Genomic DNA, 26,182 nt, shown 5'->3' with positions numbered 1-26,182 from the left:
TAAGGTAAAACACAAGTCAGGGCAGCTAGTGCAATGATCCTGATGTTATTACATTATCATGTAGAAGATAACTTCAACAAACCTGCAGCTTTTTGGATTTTGTTCTCTTTAGGGACCAGAATCCACTTTAGATTTTTCATACTGCATGTGATTCATGCAGTATGCAGGAGACCTATCAATAATTATCAACTCAGTGTTGTTAAATTGATCCAGATAGGTTAAATTTAAGACAAACACATTATTGAGTTTTACAGCAGTGAACGCTTAAACTCAGAGGTCGATAGTATATAGAGATCGACCAATACAGAATTTTTTGAAGGCCAAAGCCGATTCTATTCGACATCAGTCTAACCAAAACCCGATATGCGCTGCCGATTTTTTGGGGACGATTCTTGAAGCCGGTATTGACACATGATAACAAGTGTTACACAAGTGTCAAACCTGTATTTAAACCAGCTAATATTAACAACCAGCTTCAGACCGCAGTTTGAAAGGCACACCAAAATAAACCTGCATCACCACTGTTGGAGCAGCGCATTGCTCATAGTTAATGAATGTGTAAAAGCGACAAAAGCGCTTCTTTAGTTCAGTGGGGAGAAAAAAAAACACTGACCACAGTTGCAGTGTACGGACATTATTTGATTTATAGTTAGATGCTGTACACATAGTGATTGGTAATAGTTTTCATGTGCATACATGGTTCTTCATGGGAACAAACACATACACAGCGATGGCAGCTTGGCTGCTAACCAGCTGGAGATCAGACGTGGGTTTTTATATAATTGATCGGCGAACAGATGCATGTATCAGCCAATGCAGATACAGAAAAAAAAATGCTAATTTCGGCCAGCCGATGTATCATTTAACTTCTAGTAGTAACTGGTTACCTTTACTCAGTTACATTTACTTGAGTAACGTTTTGAACAAAATGTGCTTTTAGGAGTAGTTTTACTGCACTGCACTTTTAACTTGTACTTGAGTGATGTTATTTAAAAAAATAGTGTTACTCTTACTTGAATAAAATGTCTGGCAAAATATTTGCTGGTCCAGTAAAACAATAACTTTCCCAATTCCTATTAACAACATTAACCACTGTGGATCAAACAGGTTTTATAGGGCATCAAAGTCTGTTAGATCATGCGGCTAATATTTTATCAGATATTATTACGTCCAGGAATATTATGTAATAGATCAATCAGTCGATAAAACATTTATTTCATAATTCACTTCTTTGGATGCAAAGACCTGATTTTTCAGATTTTAAAAGCATACTTTGATGCCTTAACTTGCTGGAAATAACTTTCAGACCAAAGCAGAATGCCCAAAAAAAAAAACAATAGAAATAGTGTAGTGGATGCCGCAAATCTGAAAAATGCAATAGCACTCAATTAGATGGCTTATTAGCACAACCTTTATTTGCATTGTTCCGGGAGTACCTCCCTTCTGTATTATGACTACGAATGAGCTCAATATTTCTTGTTATGATGCCGTTTGGTGGGGTGTTATAACACCCCACACTATTTAGGGACAATAAACTGCAGTAAGTCTCCAGATTATCATGGTGAATCCTCAATCAAGCAAGGACTGCACTGTCACACAAAATACACACATACACACGTTTTAAGAGGGAGGAAATCAGCTTTGGGGAAACTTAGATACAGTATGCTCATTTCCTTCTTTCTGTGAGCAAGCAATGTAAAAAATTTCTCAACTGAGATACATTTTCAAAAGCCCTAAGATTGACTGCATTAAAAGTAATGTTTTAAAAGGAACAGGCACACAGAAAGATTAAAGATCATTGCAGTCCGCCACATTTGTTTTGTGCAAGTGTTTTGTATGACCAATGTTTTCATTGTAAATTGTATTTCCCCTATTGTTTATAGAAATGTAACTGTTCTGCTGCCTTCCTGGCCAGGTCTCTCTAATAAATATATTTAATCTCAATGGAACAACCGAGTGAAATAAAGGATACATAAAAAAAAACATTAGTCTATTAGTAGAAAAAAACTCTTGAATTAAAGGTTCAGTAAATAAAAATTTTTAAAACATGATTGTATGTATGCATGTTTTACAAATGCCTGAAACCAATCATCTCAAGGAGTATATTTAATCACAGAAAGTGGCTAACCCATTGTCTTTTTCGAAACCTAAAAGTGTACAACATGACTAAGATAACATCTTAATGAATGAAACCTCGAGGAACAACATGATTTATGTGACTTTTTTATTAATAGCTAAAATATTGTTGTTTTTTCTTTCGATTTTATATACATGTTATAAATTATTAAATGTATCGGAAACATCATGGGGATTATCATTGTAAAATCTAAGATATGTTTTACCTAGTAGTGGGTTGCATTCAACACTATACCATCTCTTTTTAAACCTTAGGATAAAAGATGGTGTGCAGTGAAAATATTTTGCTGCTAACATGAAACATATTTGATCATTTAGCCAAAAGCAGCCCTCTGGGTTCAGTGGTGTACATGAAAACGCGCAAAAAGGCCACTTAGAGGGCTTATATCAGCATCTTTAGGAGTTTCCCTCAAACTTACAAAAATTGCTGAGTTTGTGGTTCCGCTTGAAATTTCGAAGCCAATAACATGAGGTAATTCTTGTTCTATATTGCATCTAAGCAGACTCATTTTTAGCAGTAAAAATAAAAAATTGCTTAAATTGAAATTCACACTGATGACCTTGCTCAGCATTACCAAGAAAATTGCAAAATATAAATTCTCACCTTTAGATAGATAGATAGATAGATAGATAGATAGATAGATAGATAGATAGATAGATAGATAGATAGATAGATAGATAGATAGATAGATAGATAGATAGATAGATAGATAGATAGATAGATAGATAGATAGATAGATAGATAGATAGATAGATAGATAGATAGATAGATAGATAGATAGATAGATAGATAGATAGATAGATAGATAGATAGATAGATAGATAGATAGATAGATAGATAATGTCTCCTCAGGCTTTACCAGCATTACAATTAGCTTTGAAGTGAATGAATAAATCACTGAATTAATTAAAATTTTACAAACCGCTAATGTAATAACATTATTGTCCACTAGGTCATGCAATTTTTCCATGCTCAACCTTTGATGAAATACGAACACCGTTCTATTTCGTGCCAAAGTAAAATCTTTGCAGTATTGTAGACACTGACTGTAAAAAAACACTTAAATGACTACTGATAATCAAAATTGATTGGTCCAGTGGAGGAAAACTCTTGTTTACAACTTATTATCTAAAAGAATGTAAATATAACAGGACGTTTGACTTAAGCTTAGAGCAATATGTCTTGTCCATTGTTCTGTATAGTGTTTGTTGTAAACGTTATTACACATATCAGAGGCCTATTTCAAACCACTGAAATAAAAAGAAGAAGTGTGCTCAATAAACTGCAACTTCCTTCGGACATTAACACATTTCCGTTTCACACCCTGTATGTAAAAAAAAAAAAATAATAATAATCTTGAATGCTTTCTTTAAAAAAATATATTACTCATACCACAGAAAATATTTCTCATACAGATAATATCTAACATATAATTACATCGCCTAGCAGCAAATTTCAAGCACAAACACAAGAGTGTTTTTTTCCATTGTGACTTCAGCAGAATTTTCAAAGTGTGACAAACGGAGACTACACATTTCCTGTATATTCGAGAGCTATTTTGTGACAGCTATATAAAGGAAATGCTCTTTTGACACACAGTGAAACAACGTTCAGCAGAGGCAGCATGCTGAATGCCTGTTTAACGAACCGTAAAAGGCATTTTCGTGTCTTATAAATGCGCAGAGCCCTTCTTGTCATACTTTTAGATACTTTGAAAGAAACAGACCATGATTTTATGAAAGAGAAACAATGTGTTACATTTACAATTTTGATCAACAAAAACTGGGAGCCTATGTTGACTGAGAACAAAAAAGCCATGAACTTTTGTGACTCCATAAACATTCAAAATATCAAAGTTGTTGACTAAAATGGCCACTCTTAGTTAAACTAAGAATATGAATAGAAAAAAATATATTTCAACGGGCTCACAAAGAAAACCTTAGCAAATCATGATTTGCTAAAAAATGTAATGTAGTCTAAGTGACAAAAACATGCTGCAAATGTTAGAATTGCTAAAACACAGACATTAGTCACTAAATGTGCGAATCTACCTGTCATTAGAAGACAGGTCTAAAGTATCGGTTTAGAAATACACAAGGCAATGCATTTTGGTCTGGAGCCTGTATGAAATGAAATGTTTCTCATTGGGGAAAAAAAACAGAAAAGAAAACAAATATACACAGTTAAGCCTAGAATTATTCATACCCTTGACAGATATATTCTTCAAGTAGTCCTGTAATTTTACCAACATCTTTCTTCTCACTGGAAGTAAAACTGAAGTATTTTAACAAGACTTTATTGTAAGAATGTTAATGAAAACATGGAAATTAGTAGTAGTAGAAGTAGTAGTAGAAGAAGTAGTAGTAGTAGTAGTAGTAGTAGTAGTAGTAGTCAGTGTTGTATAAAGTACTGAAATCTCAGAGTCAAGTAAAAGTATAAGTACCTCTCTAAAATATGACTTTGGTAAAAGTCCAAGTCACTGACTGAAATGTTACTTGAGTAAAAGTCTTAAAGTATCTGAAATGTCTTGTACTTAAGTATGACAATTACTGTAAAAATAGATGTACTCAAGTAATATAATAAAAAGTATAAGTAAAAAGTAAAACAAAGCAAATGCAGTTTGAATGACATTTTTTACATTTTGGTAAACTTAGAAAGTCAAATTCACTTAAAATAACAAACAACCAAGTGCAGGAGAAATTTAGATCAAGTTTAAATAGAAAATACAACCTTTTTGTAAGCTTTCAGTTTTCCTTCTTCAAGTAAGTGCTATGCACTTTAAAATTGTACACAACCAAGTGCAGGCAAAATTTAGACCAGGGGGTGTATACTAAGAACATGGTTTAGTTACTCTTTTTTTAACGAGTAACTAAAGCAAACATTGAAAATGTATTGAAGTAAAAGTATGCAATTAAGTTCAGAAATATAGTGAAGTAAAAGTAAAAGTTATCAAAAAATGTTATACTCGAGAAAAGTATAAAGTACTCCAAAATATACTTAAGTACAGTAGTGAAGTATTTTTACTTCGTTACTACACAACACTGGTAGTAGTAGTAGTAGTAGTAGTAGTGGTGGTGCCAGATCTTGTGTGTTGTCTTATTATCTTTTGGGACATCCCTGTGCATTTTTTTCCAGTCTAAAGCTAATTTCTGGGTTGAATGATAAGACCTGTAACTCTAAATATGTCTGAAGTATGAATAACTTTGAGTTTAACTGTATTACTGCTTTGCTTTTTGTTACCCTCCCGCCTCACTAATCCAAAAAACACACACACGGTCGCTGAGCTCTTATAGCTCTGTCAGCAATATTCCTTTCTGGCTCGTAAACTAAGAAGCTAGCAGTTTGGTAAACCACAAGCCAACTGATGTACAGGGAATGATTCACATATGGGGTGAATGGCCAGCACTTTCCAACAGATCCCATTGAAAACCCCACTTCTAGTGGTACTTTTAAACAAAAGTTAATATTATTGCTGAGAAATAGGTACTACATGAATTTGAGTATATAAGAAATTAGCACCATTTTCAAAGCAGAGACAATAATAACCAGGTCTGGGCATGAGCCGCCTCAGAACAGGAAACAGAAAAATAATAACTGAGTTCAGTCATCTGTGTGCAAACCGATACAGAGCAGTCAGACAAGACGCTGTTTTGACCTTTGTGTTTTGGATTCTACAGGAAGTTGTTGAGACAGCAAGGCTACATCCATGTCCCTCCTTATTGTTTGAGATCTCTGAAAGAAACTATAAAAAGGAAACAACTGGGGCGGCACAAAACACCAAAACTCTGTGTACACTATCTTGGTTTGATCAGGAAGAAAGTTGTTAGATAACAGGATATGTCCTGGAGGCCTGCCACGATCAGGCTGGAAGTTGCTTTTTTTGAAGTGAACTAAGCTGTAATATGATAGACAACATGATCAAATAAAACATTTTAATTAACCTAATGTACAAAAAGAAAAAAACGATTATTGGTGTTTTTGGTCTGACCTCATTACATTGTAGAGAGTTTATGAGTTGAGGTACAGAAATGTCTAAAATATGTCTAATATGGAAATTGGCATAGGCCTAAGCCTATGTTTGGACCAAATTCTCAGGTCTTAAGAGGTTAAAGGCAAGGAGAGAGGAAGCAGACTGAAATGTGCTCAGAAATAAAACATGGCGGAGCATTACTAAACAAAACTCAGGAAAAAAAACGAGATAATAAAATCTAGCTAAATATGTAAAAATATATATATATATATATATATATATATATATACAAAATAAAAACCATTGTGTTATCTTTTCAAACAAGAGAAAACAGCTCCCAAAGTATAATAAAAACAAAAACACAATAATAAACACCAAAAAAGCAAAATTGAAATCATAAGTTTTAAAATTCCATTTGAAATATGAATGTCTTTAGGTGCTTTTTAAACACCCCCACAGTTTGTGGGGCCCTCAGGATCTCTGGGAGGGCATTCCATGTACGTGGGGCGACTGCCTGGAAGGCCCTGTCTCCCATAGTGGAGAGTTCAGTCCTAGGTTGGTCCAGGCAGCAGGTAGAGATGGAGGAGCTTTCTGGTCACACTGTGCGAAAGGTTGCACAATGCTGGAAATTACCTAGTTATTCCTAAAATGTTCATGATGATTCAAATTTAAAGTAATCTTAATTTGACCAATATTTTTCTCCTGACTGACAGTCTATCCATCACTTGTCAATGCCCGCTTGTCCTTGCAGGGTCATGGACAGATTCCCAGTCCATTCTAGAGAAAAAACAAATATGCGGATTTATGTTTAGGGATTGTGAGAGGAAGCTTTACTAGTCATAGATGACACATACGTATATATGTGGAGAACATGCACTCTCCCACGCCCGGATTTGAACCCAGGTTCTTTGTTTCCTTTTCACCCACGAACAGCACCCTCCAAATATAACAACACTTATTCTACAAAGATTCTTGCAGCAAGGGAACACTGAGCAGTCCCTGACTGAAACTACCATTGATAGTTTGGTGTGGCGCAACCAGAGTCCCAACGTGAATCTGAAGAAGTTAACTCCCCATCAACTCCCCAGTTGGCCTTCCTCAAAAGGTCTCAGATGACTCTGCCATAGTACCTGGGTGTTCACCAGAACAATAAACTGGCCTGGAGTCACAACACTGATGACTTTTACAGGAAGGGTCAAACATGACTCTACCTGCTACGGACACTGAGGTCTTTTGGAGTGCAGGTGATGCTCCTTAAGATCTTTTTTGACTCTGTGGTGGCATCACCCATCTTATATGGTGTGGTTTGTTGGAGCAGCATCTTAATTACAACTGAGAGGAAGCGATTAAATTCAGTAAGCTCATCAGCGGTGTCTTATTAGGACTCCCCCTCAACCCAGTGCATGTGGTGGGAGACAAACTCTAGTAAAATGAACATCACTGTCGGACATCTCCCAGCCCATGCATGAAGTTGTTACGGAGCTGGAGAGCTTCTTCAGTGACAGACTGCTACATCCTAGGTGTACTAAGGAGCGCTATCACAGATCCTGCCTCCATCCAGCTGTTGGACTTTGGAACCATCAATCCTCCCAATAACCGTAAGCGTTAACGTCAGAGCCCTTTTTTAATGTCTGTTGTTGTTTTTGTACATAAACATACATACATGATTCTTTTTTAATCCACACCCTACAGTTGCACATTTCTTTACCTAGGTATGCTATTTTTAATATGTTGTAAATTTGCCCTTACTGTTTAGTCTCTTATTCTTACTGTTGATGTTATTATAGATTTTACCCTTTCATTTTGCTGCTCATACACCAGAATTTCCTCACTGTGGGACAATAAAGCACATTTCTATTGTATTCTATTCAAATCCATTCTGTTGTATTCTATGAAGCAAGATGCAGCCAGCATTAAACAGTTAAACAAATGTTGCCATATTTGTAAGAATCTGTTCTTTAGTAAGTAGGAAACAAAGCAAGACCTCCCCACAAGTGTTTACAAGTGAAAGATGTTACCTAGTATTAGAAAGCTGGTTCTGGGTAGATGAACAGAAGGATCGAGCAGAAAAATTACAAGTTAAAAGTACTAGGAAATTAACGAATGAATTAAAACTGAGGTAGTGCATATATTGTTCTTTATTTTTGGATTTTCTTCTCACCTAAGGGAGCCGCCAGAGAACAAAATATAGAAATGACAGCCTGTTTAGCTTGGTGCGCATTGTGCAGCAAGTTCTTATGTTCCTGTGAAAAGCTGAAACCTCATGGGCAAACTAGAGTTCCTCTTTTTGTTTTGCTCAGTACAAAAACACTGTTTGTATAAAGATGGTCACTGCTGACTGTCGATAAAGTAAGATGCATGGTTCTATTCACAGCCACTTCTATAAAACAGCTTAGGTTTCGTGCTATTTGCACTTAATCTCTGAGTATGTGTTATAAAGCTTCTGCTCCAAACTTACAAGTGATTATCTCATTCATTAAAAATCTCCAGTATAAAAACTGTACGATTCAACGCATGCACCGAGACTGAATGTTCTTTTAGGTTTCAGAGGTGAATTGTTTTTAATAGGCCAGGGGCTTTTACTGGTTTTTTACTTTCTCAAATTTCTAAAACCCAGGTTGATCACATCATATTTATGAAATATCTGCTGTTTATGCTAAAGAGCTTATTCATATAACACTTATTCAGCGTTTTTTGTTGTTGTTTTTTATCTCTGTTGCCCTGCCCTGTTCACCACACAGCCCCAAGGGCCTGCGATCTGTCACCTCCATTTAACTATAATCACAAAGCCAAAAGTCTAATGCATTGTTTTTAAAGTGTGAAATGTTTTTGCAAGCTGCCTCCATGCCAAAGAGCTTTGGCCAGTGAGTTCACACTCAGGTTAAACATTTCCTTTGACCTTGTGCAACTTTATATAAGTATTCAAAACCATCTGCTTCTAGCGGCGGTGGCAGTGAATATGAAAGGGGAAGAGGTGGGGATGTCGGTCATTTAGTGTTAGGCTGCAGTGCCGCCCACTGAAAGAACATGAGGAGAGTGGTGAGGACAGCAGAAGGGCTCATCGGGGCTCCTCTTCCCTCCATTAAGGACCTTTCATCACAGCGACGTGTGTCCTGAGCCCATAACATCATCAGAGACCCCACACACCCCCACTATGGACTGTTCTCCCTGCTACCTTCTGGGAAGAGGTTCTGCAGCATTCGCTGCAGGTCCACCAGGTTCTGTAAAAGCTTTTTCCCAGCGGCCATCAGACTGACAGCTATAACTGGACTTTGTACCACATGTGTCCTGCATTATTTACATTTCAATTGCTGTACTGTTAAATCACTGCTGCACTTTATCCTGTAACTATCCTGCAAAGTTACTTTATTCTGAAATCCACTGCAATTCACTGAAATTCTCAAGCTGTGTGCAAACTAAATTTCGTTCTGTACGCACTCTGTGCATACAAAATGACAATAAAGTTTGTCCAAGTCTAAGTTAAATGAACGACAGAACGGAACTATAATACGTCACGTCATCGGCGATTTACCCGAGGTCACGGGGTGTTTCGGGTCTTTAATAATCAGACACCCTCACCCAGGCGACCCAGCCGGGGACGATAACTCCCCGGCTTGTGTCCAAGTAGCGCACCACGGATCCCCCCTCCACAGCCACCGCGAGGCTTTTTCTGCGGCCTCAGGAATGTTCTTGGTGGCTTTCCTCAACTGCAGTCCTCTAACACCAAGGAGTTTGAACACTTTCTGTAATGAGTGACCTGCAAAACCTCAGCACCGACTTCGACAGGTTCACAGCGGGCCTTCCAGCCATTGCTCCGGCACTCTGTGGTGAGCTCCGAGTATTTAGCCCTCTTGTGCTCGTTAGCCTCCTCAATACGGTCCTCCCATGGTACAGTCAGTTCCAGTAAGACCACTTGCTTGGTGCTCTCCGATGTTAACACCAAATCTGGGCGGAGTGAAGTGGTAGCTATGTTAACTGGGAACTTGAGTTGCCGTCCTAGGTCAACTTGGAGCTGCCAGTCACGGGCGGTAACGAGGAGCCACCCTGAGGAATTGGGCTGGTGGTTTGCCTTTTGCCCCGCTCTAACAAAGGTGATTGACTGCTTCGGAGCAACCTGGGTCTTGCTGTTCTGTATCGCTGTGCTGAGTGAATCCGACAAGGATTTTAGAACCTGGTCGTGGCGCCAACGATACCGCCCCTCTCCTAAAGCCTTCGGGCAGCAGCTCAGAATGTGCTCTATGGTGCCCCTTCTCTGGCACAGTTTACACTCTGGACTATCCTCCAGGCCCCAGGTGTGAAGGTTGGCCGGACTTGGGAGGACATCGTAAACAGATTGTATAAGGAACTTTGTGCGAAGAGGTTCGGCTTTCCAGAGCTCTGCCCACGTGCATTTACGAGGGTCCACATGCTCCCACCTAGTCCATGCCCCTTGCTTGGACATGCCAACCATCTTGATGTGACGTTCTTCCTCTACCTTGCACGGATCTCATCTTGGACCAGTTGGCGCTTCTCCTTTCCGCTGGCACGGTCTTAGCGCAGCTTGGGAGAGCTACCCAGGCCTGCCCTCCCCACTGCCACGGCTCCGACCAAGGTTTTATGCCTCAGCCTTGCCTCCGCTCTACTGACAGCTTCTTGTGCCTGCCACTTCCTTCCGGTCTTGACAAGGATTCCTGCCGATGCCACTTTAGCGTCCGCCAAGTCCCTGTACATCATCACCTCTCTTGAGCGGGTGACTTTGAACTCCTCCATTAGTCCACTGAAAGGGAAGTGCAGCTTGGTGGAATGGCCATACAGGGCAATGCTGCTCAAGGACCGAGGGAGCCCAAGCCATCTTCTGAGAAACTGGCTAATGGTCTTCTCTAGTGCTTCTACCGTTGTCACTGGTACCTCGTAGACTAACAGGGGCCAGAGTATTCTAGGCAGGACTCCGTGCTGGTACATCCAGGCCTTGTACTTTCCTGGGAGATCTGATTTGTCAATGGCTGTGAGCCAGGATGACAAGTCACTCTTGGTTTGCTGCAATGCCGCTGCATCCTTCAGGGAGCTGTCAAAGATCTTACCCAGATACATTTTGATATTTTTCAAATATTAATGGTATTTTCCATTATGAAATGTCTTTATATTTACACAGAAATGAGGGGCATCCTTGCAAAAAAAAAAAAAAAAAAAAACTGTCTGCACCAGCATCTCCATCCAGTGTAGATCTTGTCATGCTAGCCTTTGCTGGGAATAGAAGTTAAAATAACCCCATGGTATTTTAGTGAACAGCATGATGACATGTGATTGACTCTCTGGGTCTGCAAGATGAGTTTATATCCTCAGGACACATTCTTTCCTCAGCAGGTAGACTGGCCGAGAATGATGCTGCAAATAAGCTACATTGCATGAAAACAGAGAAAAACAAGCCAGCTGAATAAATAAATTTTACTAAAATGGGACTTAACAACTTTTGTAGATGTTTATTTGCTCTTTAGATGCAATTATGTAGAAACTGGTTTCCAGTTTCAACTAATTTGTTGTTAGACAATATCTCATCTCTAATAATTCATCTTTTAGCTCACTCAACCAGAGCTCATCTTCATGTCTCCCTAATTTAAATTCCCTTACATTATTTAGTCTTCAATCTACTCACATCCACACAGAACAAGCAAGGGCAGATATTCCCACCAATCAAGAAAAACATAAAAAATGGGCCCATATGTAAAAACGTATCCAGCCGCAGTGAATCAAACAAAGCATGCCCGCATTTACAACACAATAAACAATGGCGGTCCTCCTAGAATTACTCATACTAATCTATTGAAACCATGAGGCCCATCATTGTTACTTTTTTGTCTTCAGTTTCCTTTAATACTCAGTGGGTTAGCTTCCTCTAAGCAGATGTACAGCTGGACTGCTATCAAAGGAATGGAAAGGGTAAAAAAAGTGTTGCTGAACTGAACTCCAGCTTAGCAACACAAATTGATTGAATTTGACTTTGAAAAGTGCCTTGAGATTACGTGTTGTGAATTGGCACTATATAAATAAAATTTAATTGAATCGAATTGATAATGCACAGTCAGAGCCTTTATTCATCTATTGGCATTCTGTACTTTTAACACCAGCTGATCTTTCCAAACACAGTCCTTACATTACACAAGTTGGCAATACAATTTAAAAAAATGAAAACAAAATGTTTGGGTTTGCTTTTTCAACAGAGCCTTCTAAAAAATTCATATCTCGGGCTTTACTAATTTGACATACTGAATCCTGTAACTTAGAAAACAAGCACCCTGGAACTTTTAATGATTGTAGCAATCAGGAGTAATATCTTAAATGATCAAAAGCTCATAAGCAGCGGTAAAGAGTGAAACTTTCTGATGGGTTGGGTTTGCATAGTATGTAAAAAAACATTTACAAACCTTTTTAAGGAGACAGATATATGTATAATTTTTATTATACTCAACCAGGATACATCATTTGCCTTTTTGCAGGGCATGCAATGTTACTGTGGCTGCTCAGATGTGTAAACCCACCATGAGGATATTCAACGGTTTACAGCTGGAAAGAGAGAGTGCCCCCCCCCCCCATTTTATCTGTTCACCATTTTCAGCTTTTAGTGTGTTCTGCTTTTTGTCACGCATTGTAAAAACAAGTTAGCCATGCACTTTTACTGCCTAAATCCTCAGATGTTTCTTCAGCCAATTTGAATTCTGGTTTCAGATTAAGGACGAGTATAGAAACATTTTTTTCTCACCTCTGTGCGGTTCTCACGGGCACTGAGCACGCTTGCGCTAGCATTTTAACCACACTGCAGTAGTGCTTTGCTCTTTAAATGGAGTAAAGTTAAACAGCTATTTTGGTATGGATAATTTTTCTGTGAAGCAATGTAAAAGGGTGTAAAAATACATTGTGGGCCACAGAATCTAAGGATTCCTAAAGAGCAGCATTCTCCTATTTTCGGATTTTAAATAACTAAGGTGAGCTGTGAAGTAAAGCAAAGTGTATCTTTCCTTACACAGTGTTTTGCTTTTCTTTTTTTTTTACTAACTGAATGTTTGTTCTGGCTATTAGTCTTTTTTCCTTGTGATCATTTTCAGTAGTCTCAATCAATAGGTCTTCAAACTTTCTGTCTGGTAAAGGTTTATATTTTTCTATGCAGTCTTTCAACTCAAACATGATCGCACACTGTGTTGTCTTCTCTTTAAAAGAGGAAATGGAAAAGGGAGAAATATAAGCAGATGGGTGAGGCCTAAAGAACTACACTGCTCAAATAGATAAAGGGAATACCTCAACAAAGTAATGTAACTCCAAATCACTTACACATTTGTGGAATTGTCACAACTTAGGTTGTAACACTTATTGTGAATCAATTTCACCTGCTGCTGTGCAAATGGAACATACAACAGATGGAAATGAGAGGCAATTAGCAAGACAACCTCTACAAAATAGTGATTCTGCAGGCGGTCCAAAGCATGGAATAGGTACCAGGAGACAGGCCAGTAAACCAGGAGACATGGAGGGGGTCGTAGGAGGGCGACAACCCAGCAGCAGGACCGCTTTTCCTTAGTGCAAGGAGGAACAAGAGGTCCACTGCCAGAGCCCTGTAAAAATGACCTCCAACAGGCCACAAATGTCTGTGTTTCTACTAAATTGGTCAGAAACAGACTCCATGAGGGTGTTACGAGGGCCCGACATCCATATATGGGGCCTGCGCTTACAGCACAACAGAGTGCAGGACGATTGTCGTTTGCTAGGGAACACCAAAATTGGCAGTCTCGCCATTGGCACCCTGTACTCAGATGAAAGCAGGTTCACTCTGAGCACATGTGACCGATGTGACAGAGTCTGGAGACACCATGAAGAATGTTATGCTGCCTGCAACATGCTCCAGCGTGACCGGTTTTGTGGTGGGTCATTCATGATGTGCGGAAGCATTTCTTTGTATGGCCACACAGTCCTCCAGGTGTCCTGACTGCCATAAGGTACCGGTATGAGATCCTTAGACCCCGTTTTGAGACCATATGAGTGGGCCGTGGGTTCCTTCTAATGTATGACAATGCTAGGCCTCATGCGGCTGAAATGTGTCAGCAGTCCCTGCATGATGAGGGCATTGATGGACTGGCCCGCCTATTCCCAAGACCTGAAACCAATTGAGCACATCTGGGACATCATGTTTCGGTCAATCCACCAACGCCAGCACAGACTGTTGAGGAGCTAACTGATGCTCAAATACAGGTATAGGGAGAGATCCCTCAGGAGAACATCCGCTGTCTCATCAGGAGCATGCCCAGGCATGGTCAGGAGGTTCTACAGGCATGTGGAGGCCACACACACTATTGAGCTTCATAAACTTGTCTTGAGGAATATTCACTGATGTTGAATCAGCCTGTCATTTTCAATTAAAATTTCAATTAAATTTTATTTATATAGCAGCAATTCATGATACATGTCATCTCAAGGCACTTTCCAAAGTCAATTTCAATCAGATTATAAAGATTGGTCAAAAGGTTTCCTATCTAAGGAAACCCAGCAGATTGCATCAAGTGTTGACAAACAGCATTCACTCCCCCTGAAAGAGCGTAGAGCCACAGGGAGAGTCGTCTGCATTGTTGATGGCTTTGCAGCAATCCCTCATACTGAGCAAGCATGAAGCGACAGCGGAGAGGAAAACTCCCCTTTAACGGGAAGGAAAAACCTCCAGCAGAACCAGGCTCAGTATGAACAGTCCTCTGCCTCGACCAACTGGGGGTTAGGAAAGACAGAGCAGACACACAATAAGAGAGACAAAAAAGCACAGAAGCACACATTGATCAAGGAATCTTTTCTACATTAGATGGTAATAGCGGGTGATCTATTTTCCCTAGATGATGTCACAGGTAACAGAACGCCAGACCAGGTGCAGGTGAAAAAAAATTACAAAAAGGTAAAAGATGAAATAACAATTAAGCAATGCATATTGGAGAACAGTAGGATAACTCAGCAGAGTGAGAAAAATAGACCCTGATGTCCTCCAGTAGCCTAAGCCTATATCAGCATAACTACAGAGATAGCTCAGGGTAACATAAGCCACTCTAACTATAAGCTTTGTCAAAAAGGAAAGTTTTAAGCCTAGTCTGAAAAGTAGACGGGGTGTCTGCCGACCGGACTAAAACTGGGAGTTGGTTCCACAGGAGAGGAGCCTGATAACTAAAGGATCTGCCTCCCGTTCTACTTTTAGAGACTCTAGGAACCACAAGTAGACCTGCAGTCTGAGAGTGAAGTGCTCTGTAAGAAACATACGATGTAATCAGTGCACTGATATATGATGGAGCTTCATTATTAAAGGCTTTATACGTGAGAAGGAAATTTTTAAATTCTATTTTTGATTTAACAGGAAGCCAATGAAGGGAAGCTAAAATTGGAGAAATATGTTATTTTCCACTTTCACATTGAGTCTGAATCAAAATCCAGATCTCCACTGTGCAATAATTTAAATTTACATTCATAATGTTTGTGTTATTTTCATCTCAATCATTCCCACTGTGTTAATGATAAAAAATTTCAATGAGAATTTTAAATTAGTTGAGATTGTGTCATGGTTTAGTTTTGGTCTGGCTTTTTTCCCTGTAATTTTTCAGTTCCTCCTCCTCCTCTCACTCTGCTTACCCTCCACTCCCTCAGCAATCAGTCACACCTGTCAGGCACTAATTAGTCAGAATTTACTCCACCTGCCATCCTCCCTACATAAGCCTCCCTCAGTCTTCTCTTCCCTGCCGGCTCGTCTTCAGTCTCTACCAACACCATGCCTGTCTAGTCCTGTTCTCATCAGTCTCCACTCACTCCACATCTGTCAACATAGTTTGCTCCCTGTTTAGTTGCTGCATCTCCTGCTACCACGGAGCTCCAAGTAAAGCCTCTGCTAACTGTTGGATTTTCTGCCTCCTCTGTGCCTCAAGTAAAGGCCTCTGCTAACTGTTGGATTTCCTGCCACCCCTGTGCTCCAAGTTTGCTCTCTGCTCTGTTGCTGGACTGCCTGCTACCCCTGTGCTCCAAGTTTGCTCGCTGCTTTGTTGCCTGGATCTCCTGTGCCCCTGTACTCCAGCAGCCCTATTCTCCCTAGAACTGTCTCACTCTGCATCTCTGGTCTGATAGCAGTCCTGCAATCCTAGAACTCTCTCCAGTCTTTTCCAGTCAGCCTGCTCCTGCACCCATCATCTCCAATCCGGTTATTAACTCTGGTGATCATCATCCTACTCATTACTTTCAATAAACTGCAATAGAACAAACTCTGTGTGTGTGTGTGCTCTGTACGGGTTCACATAGACAAACATGACAGATCTAGGATATTATTTTAGTGTTCCCTTTAATTTTGTGAGCAGTGTATGTACATCAAATCTGAAAGTATCTGAGAATAATCTAACCGTATCCTAAAGTCTTGTCTTGAAGAAAACCTAAGCTGTCCACCATCCTTTAGTTGATCATGTTTTAAGCTAAGAGCTCCTTGTGAATCTCACCTTGATGGTGTTAACATGCTATTTTATGCCAAGTTGAATTATAGTTGCAATAGCATAGCATTTTTGTTTTATATAGCACATGAGACACAAAGAAAAACAATTTAAATCTTAAACGTATCAACGTGGTACACTAATCAGACGCAAGAGTGCAATCAATATCAGACCCACATTATGTTAAAAGCCAAAGAGAAAAAGTTTGTTGTCAAGTGATATTTAAGAATATAAATTAAATTTTATTAAATCCAGTTTTATTTATATAGCACCAATTCACAACACAATTAATTCAAGTCATACAGACAGATTGGTTAAAAAGTACTGTATCTAAGGAAGCCCAGCGGATTGCATTGGGTCATTGACCTGGAGCATTCACATCTCCTGAAAGAGAGCGTAGCCACAGTGGACAGCGCAAAAAGAAAACAATATTTCAAATAATACTAATGCTATCTGTAGCAAAACACCAAACAAGGAAACCTATAGTTTAAACATTAATAGAGATTTACTGTGTCCTAAAATTCTCCGTATCATTTTATAGTGACCACATACAACCAATCTTTGTCACATATTATTTGCTTCTCTTCTGTTTGTTTTAAACCTTCTTTGAGTTTGATTTCATTGGTCATTCATGCAACACAACATTAATCACATCAACTTTCTTCTTATTCAAACATTATTGTATCAATATTTCATCTGAAGCCAATCAACAAGACCAGTTTGCAATGATCACTTAGGCGTATAAAAACCTCATAAACTGAAGTCAAGTGAGATATACGCAGCTTGTGATTACACAAGTTGTTGGTGTGTTTTATTCTGTAAGGAACGGAGAATTCCCACGATGCGGGGAACACAGATGTGTACATCTTTTTCTTTTTTTTCTTTATTTTTGCTGTTTCTTTGTCTAAATCAGAAGTACTTTAAGGCAAGAGCCATATACGTGTCATCATCATAGTCAGGAGGCTGTGTGCCTTTGGGAGATTAAGTCAGACAGCTGGGCTCCATAAAACAATGAACCGTGTGAAAGTATCAGCTTTTTTAACCCTGTGTGTCCCCTAATCAGAGTCCACATCGGCAAAGAGGGAAGAGAGTTCCAGACAAAGACAGATAGAAATGATCTGTGCACACACACTTTTAGGTGAGGTCTTTGTTATCTGGTATTAAAATGTCAGTAAGCTGTCATAGCTACATCCTGTCTCAGCCACCCCACCCCAAGAAGTACATTAGTTCCTGAAAACTTGCTGGTTGTACAAACCCCAGAGTTTGTCAGAGGCGGGATTTGAAAGAGAGAGAGAGAGAGAGAGAGAGAGAGAGAGAGAGAGAGAGAGAGAGAGAGAGAGAGAGAGAGAGAGAGAGAGAGAGAATTTTTTGAAGGTCTAGTAATCCCTGGCAGCTCACATCAACAGAGAGAGATCAGGCTAGGCGTAGAAGAGAGACTAAATCAAGATGCAGTTTTAAACAAGGAGGCATCGATAAACTCACAGAAACAGAGCTGGCATAAAAGCTAGCAACTCTGCTTTTGTGATAGACATTAACTTGTACACTTAAGACCTTTTTTTCAGTTTTTTTCCAGTTCGCAAAGCTTGTGGGAACACAGAGAAGAGCGCCAGACCATTTGAATGTGGAAGAAAGTTTTGTTTTTTTTAACTTTTTGAATACTGATCTGGACATTGCTTGCCTCTGCGCCATGAGAGCCAAGTCGACTCTCCTGTTACTGGGTGAGTCACATCTGTCATTAATTTAAAAATGAGTGGAAAAAATAATTTGAAAAAATATATGTATTCTAATGGTTTGTTAAAAGAAACCTAATTTTAATGCCAGTGCTGTAACTTTAGTGATTAGCTATTTATTCATGCATAATGGGATTAATGAGTTATCTTCAAATCAGTTCAGCCGTATTTTTATTTATTTTTTCATTTAATTATCCACCTCTCACTGGAAAAATAACCTGTAAACTATACATTTGATTTGGTATCTGTATTTTAATTATGTCAGAGTTCCATCACAGCTTTAGTTTGGAAAAGAGCTCAAAACACATTTTGTGAACAATCTGTATATTGTTAATTTGACTTAAAGGCAATATTTATACGCTATGACCTCATCTGCCTGCACCCACATTAGTTCTTACCACTGACTAACCACACGGGTCGTCAGCTGACCTCAGTAGAAACGCTCTGTTTTTCTGCTACTAGCAACAAGAAACAACACTGACACATCCTGACTTCTGAAAACCACTGAACGTTTTCAGGAGATCCGCAGTCCAAACCTAAATGTTTATAGTGCTACTCTTACTTTTAACACCAGCTGATCGTTCTAAATATGGTTTTACCAGACACTCATGTGCTGATTTTTGTGAATTACATTACATATGGAGGCAACACAATCTAGACTATAAAGATTAAATATTTGTTTTTGAGGTTTTTTTAAGCAGGCTCTTCTCAAAGTTCAATATATCTCTGGCTTTAATAATTTGGCTTATTGAATATTGTAACCATCCATCCATCCATTTTCCAACACACTTATCTCTGCTGGGGTCGCGAGGGGTGCTGGTTCCTATCTCCAGCTGTCAAAGGGCGACACAGAGACAGACAGGACAAACAACCATTGAATATTGTAACCATGCAATACAAATAGCCTGTATCTTTTATTGATTTTAATAATCATTCATAACAGATTATTGGCCAAAATGTAATAGGGTGCAGAAAACAGTGACACCTTCTGTTTATTTTACAGCTTTGATCAGTCGTCTTTTCACTGCTCAAGCAGAACAAGACTGCTCTGAGGGGTTTGAAAGAAGTTTGGCAGAAGGCTGTGTTGGTATGTAAAAAAGCATAAACTTTTTTAAAGTGACAGATAGAAATTTAGCATAATGCAACTCTCTTTTAAACATAAAATATACTTAATTGTTCTTTATCATACTCATAGTGTTCAATCTTTATAAAAAAAAATTCTACCTAACAGTTGATATATTGAAATTATTGTTGTTGTTTTTTTTTTACCATTTCCTTGTTATTTTTCTTGTCATCAGTTTCGAATAAATATTAGGCCAAGAATAATTTCTTCCTAACATAACTTTTCACAATTGTCTTTCCTTTACAAAGATGTAAATGAATGTGAAGAGTACGATGAAGGATGCGGTGAAAATTCAAGATGTTTCAACACATTTGGCAGCCACTACTGCCAGTGCAATGATGGTTTCAGGTCAACAACAACTGTGAATTTTACACTGGGACATCCTGCAGAGTGTAATGGTAAATAGTTTTTAATTAGACATAACAGACAATCTGAGTTCATCTGTCATTTACTCATGCATCATTGTTCTTTTCTTACCTGTTAAAACAAAGATATCAATGAATGTCTGGAGAACCGAGACATCTGTGGACCAAATGCCGTTTGTACCAACACAATTCCCAACTACAATTGCACCTGTAAACAGGGATTTGCCTCTTCTACTGGAGTAGAAACATTTCATGGCAAAGACAACGTTACATGCATAGGTAACACAGTCACTTCCTGTACAGTGGGTTTAGTTTGCGTTGCTCTGCATTTAGGCTGATGGCTCCGTGTCAGTTTGTTTTCTCAAGTATCTTTTACATCCCTTCCCCTTTTGCGCATACAGACATAGACGAGTGTAAAGAGGAAAATATTTGTGGTCCGAATGCAACATGCATGAACACACAAGGACTGTATTATTGCATCTGCAAGGCTGGCTATGAACTGAAATCTGGAAAACCAAACTTTACAGGGAAAGGAGAGCAATGTGAAGGTGATGACTATGACATAATAGGAAATGATATATTAAAAATTGTTTAGCCAAATCAACTATTCAAGAATTACGTTGAAATCAGACATATTAGTTGAACACTGAGTGTATCACACTAATAATTTTTCCATCTTTGATTTGTTTCCATTTCAGACAAATGTAAGCTTGATAAGACAATCTGTGGAAATGGGTCCTGTCATCAGGGACCCAGTGGACATTACTGTGCATGCTTTATAGGGTTTACTAACTACGGCAACAAAACATCTCGCTGTACTGGTAAGCATAGAGCAGCTTTTACTTTTTCTGAACGGCCAATACTAAAATGTATTTTTTGTTGATGATAAACAAAGCACCTTTAAAAAGATTTTTAGAAAGTCATAGAAATCTTTCTCTTTTTTTTTTAGCCCTGGACTGTGGAGTTTTCAAAGATGTAAAAACTCTAACAGAGGTAAATTCACAGCAAAAACTGTTTGTTGTTTTCTAAATGCGATCTTCCTTAAATTTTTGTTATCATTGGACATTTTTGTCAACTGCCCATTTTTTATTTGTTTGTTTGCTTGTTTTCAGAACATTTACAGCGTACAGGATCATGTGAAGGAATTGAGTGATAGCTGTATGAATCTCATAGAAAATGAGGATCCAGCAGAGCTCAATGGAGAAGGCTTACTAAAGGTACAAATAGTTTTAGTTTATGTGACAAGAAAAAGACGAGAGGAAGTCCTCTCCTCTGCATGCTGTCAGGAAGTGTTCAGCAAGCTGACTTAGTCTGACTTTTCTTTTTGTTTCAGCTTTTCATACATGCATGTTGTTTCATTTTCTTTCCTCTTCTGACTGTAGAGTCTGCTCTCTTTGATCGACAAGCTCTTGTCCACTGGATTCCTCAATGATAACGTTAAAATCTCCATCTTTCTGGACTTGGTGGAGCAAAGTCTAAGGGTCATAGGACCTTTTATTAAAACACCAGGGACGAATAGATCCACCAGTCACACAGGTAAAACAGAAATGAATACTCCTTAGACTTCCTTTTTATTATTTATTGCATCAACCTGCTTCTTCAAAGTCCAAATTTCAGTGTTACTTTCTACCAGCTGATTTTTACTTTAGCACAAGTAATTTGAGTTAAATAACAATTTTCAAACCAGAGATGGACCTGCTGGTGCATACCGGGATGTCTATACCCCAAGGACTGCATACTTTGTCATCAAAGCATGCCAAACTGGACATGAAGTTGGAGGAAGCTGCAGGAGATCCCTCATCTTATCCAGGTAACAATGATGTCTATAAATAACACATTTAAAGCACATCCATATGAAACGCTGACCCCGTTTTGTCCTCTCATCAAAGGATTTACAACGGTTTCACTGCTGAGCTATTCAAACCTGGAAGAATTTGCAGATCATTTCTTCAGTGGGATGGAAAAGACAGAGAACCAGAGCTTTAAGCTGAACTCCAAAGTTGTGACTATCAGCGTCAGTAACAGAGACACAGAACACCTCAAACAACCAGTCAACATAACTTTGTACCACCTTGATCAGGTAAAGAGAAAAATCTCTTTTTTTCCCATAACATTCACCTTGTTAGGATAATTGATAAAGCATGGCATGTATCTGTTTTACAGTCGAAGTCAAGCTACCCAGCATTGCGTGTTCTGGGATGCCTCTAAGGAAGGAGGTGCATGGTCAGCTCGTGGCTGCAGCGTTGTGGATTCCAACCCAAAATACACCGTGTGTTCCTGTAACCACCTGAGCAGCTTTGCTGTGCTCATGGCACTCTATGAGATAGAGGTTATACATCCCTAACTATACACAGTGATTAAAAACATAAAGCGGCTAACACTCCAGAATGCAGAGCTTCAACTTGACGTCCTTTACTTGTCTGTTGCTCCCATTCTGTCTCCGTACAGGGCCATTTTGAGTTGCAGCTGATCTCCTGGGTAGGCCTATCCCTTTCACTGACCTGTCTGTTCCTCTGCATACTGACATTCTCGATGATTCGGTCCATCAAAAGCCCAAGAACAACCATTCACCTGCACCTCTGCATCAGCCTCTTTATTGCGACCCTCATCTTTCTCGTAGGGATCTCTCAGACACAGAACAGGGTAAATGCTTTCACTTGTTGTTGTTTGCAAAAAAAATGTCTTGAAGGTTTTTGCAACTTTAAAAAAAAACACCAGAGAAGCAAGTATTGAATTATACCGCGGTTATTTGTGTTTTTGTCCTTAACAGATTCAAGTTGCGCTTTCCCTGTATCTTGAGCCTGCCTTGAAACGTTATGCCTTGTCTCGTTTCACATGCTGAGCTTCATCTCCAATAGGTTGGCTGTGCAGTAGTGGCTGGGCTGCTGCACTTATTCTACCTGGCTGCATTCTGCTGGATGTGTCTGGAGGGAATCCAGCTCTTCAGGATGGTAGTCCTGGTCTTCAACACCAACTTCAGAACTGTCTACATGATGGCAGGGGGCTACGGAGTCCCAGCAGTAATTGTTGCTATCACCGCATTGGTTAATGCAAATGGATACGGGACTGCAAAATAGTGAGTTTTCTCTGTTCTATCAGCTAATATTACTCTATTTTCATTTTTTTCCCAATTTTGTAACCATGCTTTAAACTCAGATCACATTAACCTACGGTCTTCTCAATAAACTCTCATTTTGCATTCCAGTTGCTGGCTAAACTTGGATTCCATTTGGTTTTTCTTTGGCCCTGCCTGCGTCATCATTATTGTAAGATTTCACCAAAAACAAATGAATTGTTTACTTAAGAGTTATTTTGGGAATCAAACCCATTTCTGTTCAAAACGTTGTTATTTCTTCCAGGTTAACATCTTCTTCTTTCTCATCACCGTGTGGAAGTTGGCACAGAAATTTTCAAGTTTAAACCCAGACCTGGATAGCCTGCATAAAATCAAGTAAGCAGCCACTGACCCACTCGCCACTGAAAAGCTGAGAAAAAAGGAACGTTTGTCTTATTTTCCTTTGTGAAAAATACCTCTTTTAGGGATTTCTTCACAAAATGGAAAGAAGCGAGACACAATATCCTCCTTATAAAGTCAAGTTCCTCATATTTCATCTATGTGCATTTGTTGCCTCCTGCAGGGCATTCACCATTACTGCAGTGGCTCAGCTCTGCATACTCGGCACCATGTGGATCTTCGGATGTTTCCAGTTTGAGAAGGGCACAATTGCCATGTCTTATCTGTTCACCATTTTTGGTAGCCTTCAAGGTGTCATGCTCTTTGTCATGCACTGTCTCTTTTCCAAACAGGTCAGCCATTACCTTTCTTGGAAATAAACAACAATAACATTTCAGTGTTTCTACACCATCAGGGATCAAAACGCATGTTTGTTTTCTGATTTTAGGTGAGGGAGGAGTATGAAAATATTATTTCTCGGTTATGTGCGCCACAGAAGGGAGCCTACTCCGAGTTCAACTACCCACACTCAAGCAAAGCCAGCGTAAGCAGCAATTTACAGTTTTATGCAGTAGCTGTTTGCAAAAAGGAGAACTGATCATTAATGCAAGAAGAGTGAAATTGCGCAATGCCTTTAAAATCTGTCCCATATACAGCTGAAACCAGATCGCTACAGATATTTGTATACACCACATAAAAAGATAAGCTTTATTTCTCTATTTCCTCACTGTCTGATATGAAATCAGACTAAATGTTTTCTGTTGTTCAGGGAAACCCAGAATTAATTATTCCTCTGCAAGACTTTGATTTAAAATAACTTTTAAAAACTTTGTTTCTGGTGTAAAATAGAACAATCTAGTTTGAGTCTCTCTCTAAAGATAATGAAGCAATGTAGGACACTCAATTTCAAAAAGAATGCCTGGTTTTGTAAGTGACTAAGATCATAACTTTATAATAGTCACTCCAAAACAGTGACTTTTTTCTCCTTTAATTGCTAATTTGTCAATATTCTTGGGACATTTCATTTGGAAAATCCATTGTGCCCAAGCTTTAAGTTCCTTGCTGATATTCTGTGATGTATATTACTATGTTCACTTAACTTTATTTCCTCATAATGACATCTTTTATATGTGAAGAGCACCAGTCCTTCCTACAGCAAAGCAAGGGCACAACATTCCCATACTTCACATTAGGAATGGTGTTCTTAAACTTACACCTGTCTCCCTTTTTCCTAAAAATGTAACAACTGTTATCATGGTCGTACGCTTCGGTTTAGATTTTATTGGACAACTCATGTCTCTCACAATTAAGGCTCTTGTCCCTGAGTTTTATGTTGCCTTTGGAGTAATGGGTTCTTCCTTTCTGAGTGACCTTTCAGCCATGTCGGTACAGGGCCGGTTTCACTGTGGTTAATAACTCTCTTAATGGCTTCAGCAAGCATCTTCACCCTAAAATGTGCCTTAAAGGATGTTCATAGGTGTGCTTCCAGTTCACTCAAACTCTGCAAATTAACCTGAATTAATTAATTCATTCATTCATTATCAAAAATCTACAAAGCTTTAACACCCTCATCTGAGCTTTCTCCTTCATTATTCTGAAATTTAGCAATAATAATTTTGGCAAGACCTCAAACAAGAAAGTTTCAGTGTGATTTTATTTCACACCGGAGAAAAACTTTGTGTCTTTTTATTCAGAGTGTGTAAATATCTGGTTTCAACTGTAGTTTCAATGTTTTACTTTAAGACTAGATATGAAATTAGGTTTATTATGAAGTTATTATGCTTCTGTACAAAACTTTAAACATCCTCACCACATCTCAGCTGTTTATGGTTTGAAATCGCCAAGGTACAACAGAAGATGTAAAATAAAGCATTGTGTATTTTTTTCTGAAAGAGCAAAGCTTTGCCTCATAATGAAGAAAGTCGTTGTTAAATGGATAATGTTTTTAATTCTCTCTCATTCTTTGTATTTTCATCTTCAGGCATCCAGAAGTACCCAGGACACGGGAGAGTCTCACATCTAAAAAATAAGCTATGTTTTCTGGAAAAAAAAGGGGGGAAAAAAGAAAATGTGGGCATTAAGCTTTTGATATGGCATAATAACAACTCATACTGTCCATAACACGCTTCAATTGTACGGCAATATTTTTTTTACATTCTTGTCACACGAAAAAATGATGTAATTTATTTTGGAAATGTACATACAAAATTTTTTTTTAATATATGGATATTTTGTCTTCTTCTTTTGAATTAAAGTCATGCTTATGTTTGTAGAACCTGGTTAATCAGGCATATCTAATAATGTAAGTTGCTTCATTCAGGTACTTATTTCAATCACAAAGGCAATTCAAAAAATACTTCTGATCCAAGCTTTTTTTTTAAGACTTTGAGCATGAGAAGTGCAACATAAAGAAACCCAACACAGAGAGACAGTAAATAATATAGAACAGAATAACCTGTATTGTTCCTCAGTATGCAAATGCAAGCAAAATAAATATGTATAAACAAAAAGTAAGAATAAGAGACTATATGCAGTAATAGCAAACAATATTTATAGTCTGAGTGCTTGTACGTAAGGTGTTGTGAAATTTTAGCATGCATTAGTGTGTTGGCGGCGAGTCTGCTGCCAGCGAGTTCGCATAACATTTCTCTCAAAATTGATTTTAGATAAGCCCAATTATTTAGTCCTCTGGAATGGTAGCCCCGCTATAACACATGGTGTTAGAGCACATATCATATTTCACGTCGATGCTGTTTATTTCTTGTTTACATCTTGTTCCTCGTGCGAACTGTTGGAATCTGTAACTTTGAATGTGTTTTTGTAGATTCGCTAAAATAAATGGAATCCTATATCTAACATTGCTAATGGTTTCAAAGGCATTTCTTACTGTGTGGCTAAGAAGCTTGCAGAGGAAATGGGAGACTTTCTGCTATTCCT

At 38.7% G+C, this 26,182-nt stretch overlaps 1 protein-coding gene and 1 pseudogene across 1 annotated transcript; one reads left to right on the top strand and one right to left on the bottom strand.

Annotated features, from left to right (window-relative positions):
* Positions 1–9,672: 9,672 nt before the first annotated feature.
* On the bottom strand, positions 9,673–11,186 carry LOC118566319 (annotated as a pseudogene).
* Positions 11,187–17,962: 6,776 nt separating this feature from the next.
* On the top strand, positions 17,963–26,110 carry LOC105932001 (adhesion G protein-coupled receptor E2). Its single transcript, XM_036148712.1, has 19 exons — positions 17,963–18,291; positions 19,307–19,390; positions 19,675–19,824; positions 19,918–20,070; positions 20,193–20,339; positions 20,490–20,612; positions 20,741–20,784; positions 20,904–21,008; positions 21,174–21,327; positions 21,479–21,601; positions 21,681–21,876; positions 21,961–22,120; positions 22,240–22,434; positions 22,650–22,867; positions 22,997–23,057; positions 23,151–23,242; positions 23,430–23,598; positions 23,694–23,789; positions 25,227–26,110. The coding sequence occupies exons 1-19, from the start codon at positions 18,261–18,263 to the stop codon at positions 25,266–25,268; spliced, it is 2,343 nt and encodes a 780-aa protein (XP_036004605.1). The 5' UTR covers positions 17,963–18,260; the 3' UTR covers positions 25,269–26,110.
* The last annotated feature ends 72 nt before the right edge of the window (positions 26,111–26,182 follow it).

This window comes from Fundulus heteroclitus, chromosome 16 (genome assembly GCF_011125445.2).
Source record: "Fundulus heteroclitus isolate FHET01 chromosome 16, MU-UCD_Fhet_4.1, whole genome shotgun sequence".
Lineage (NCBI taxonomy): Eukaryota > Metazoa > Chordata > Actinopteri > Cyprinodontiformes > Fundulidae > Fundulus > Fundulus heteroclitus.
The sequence above is the reverse complement of the archived record's forward strand: the minus strand, read 5'-3'. Positions and strand labels throughout refer to the sequence as shown.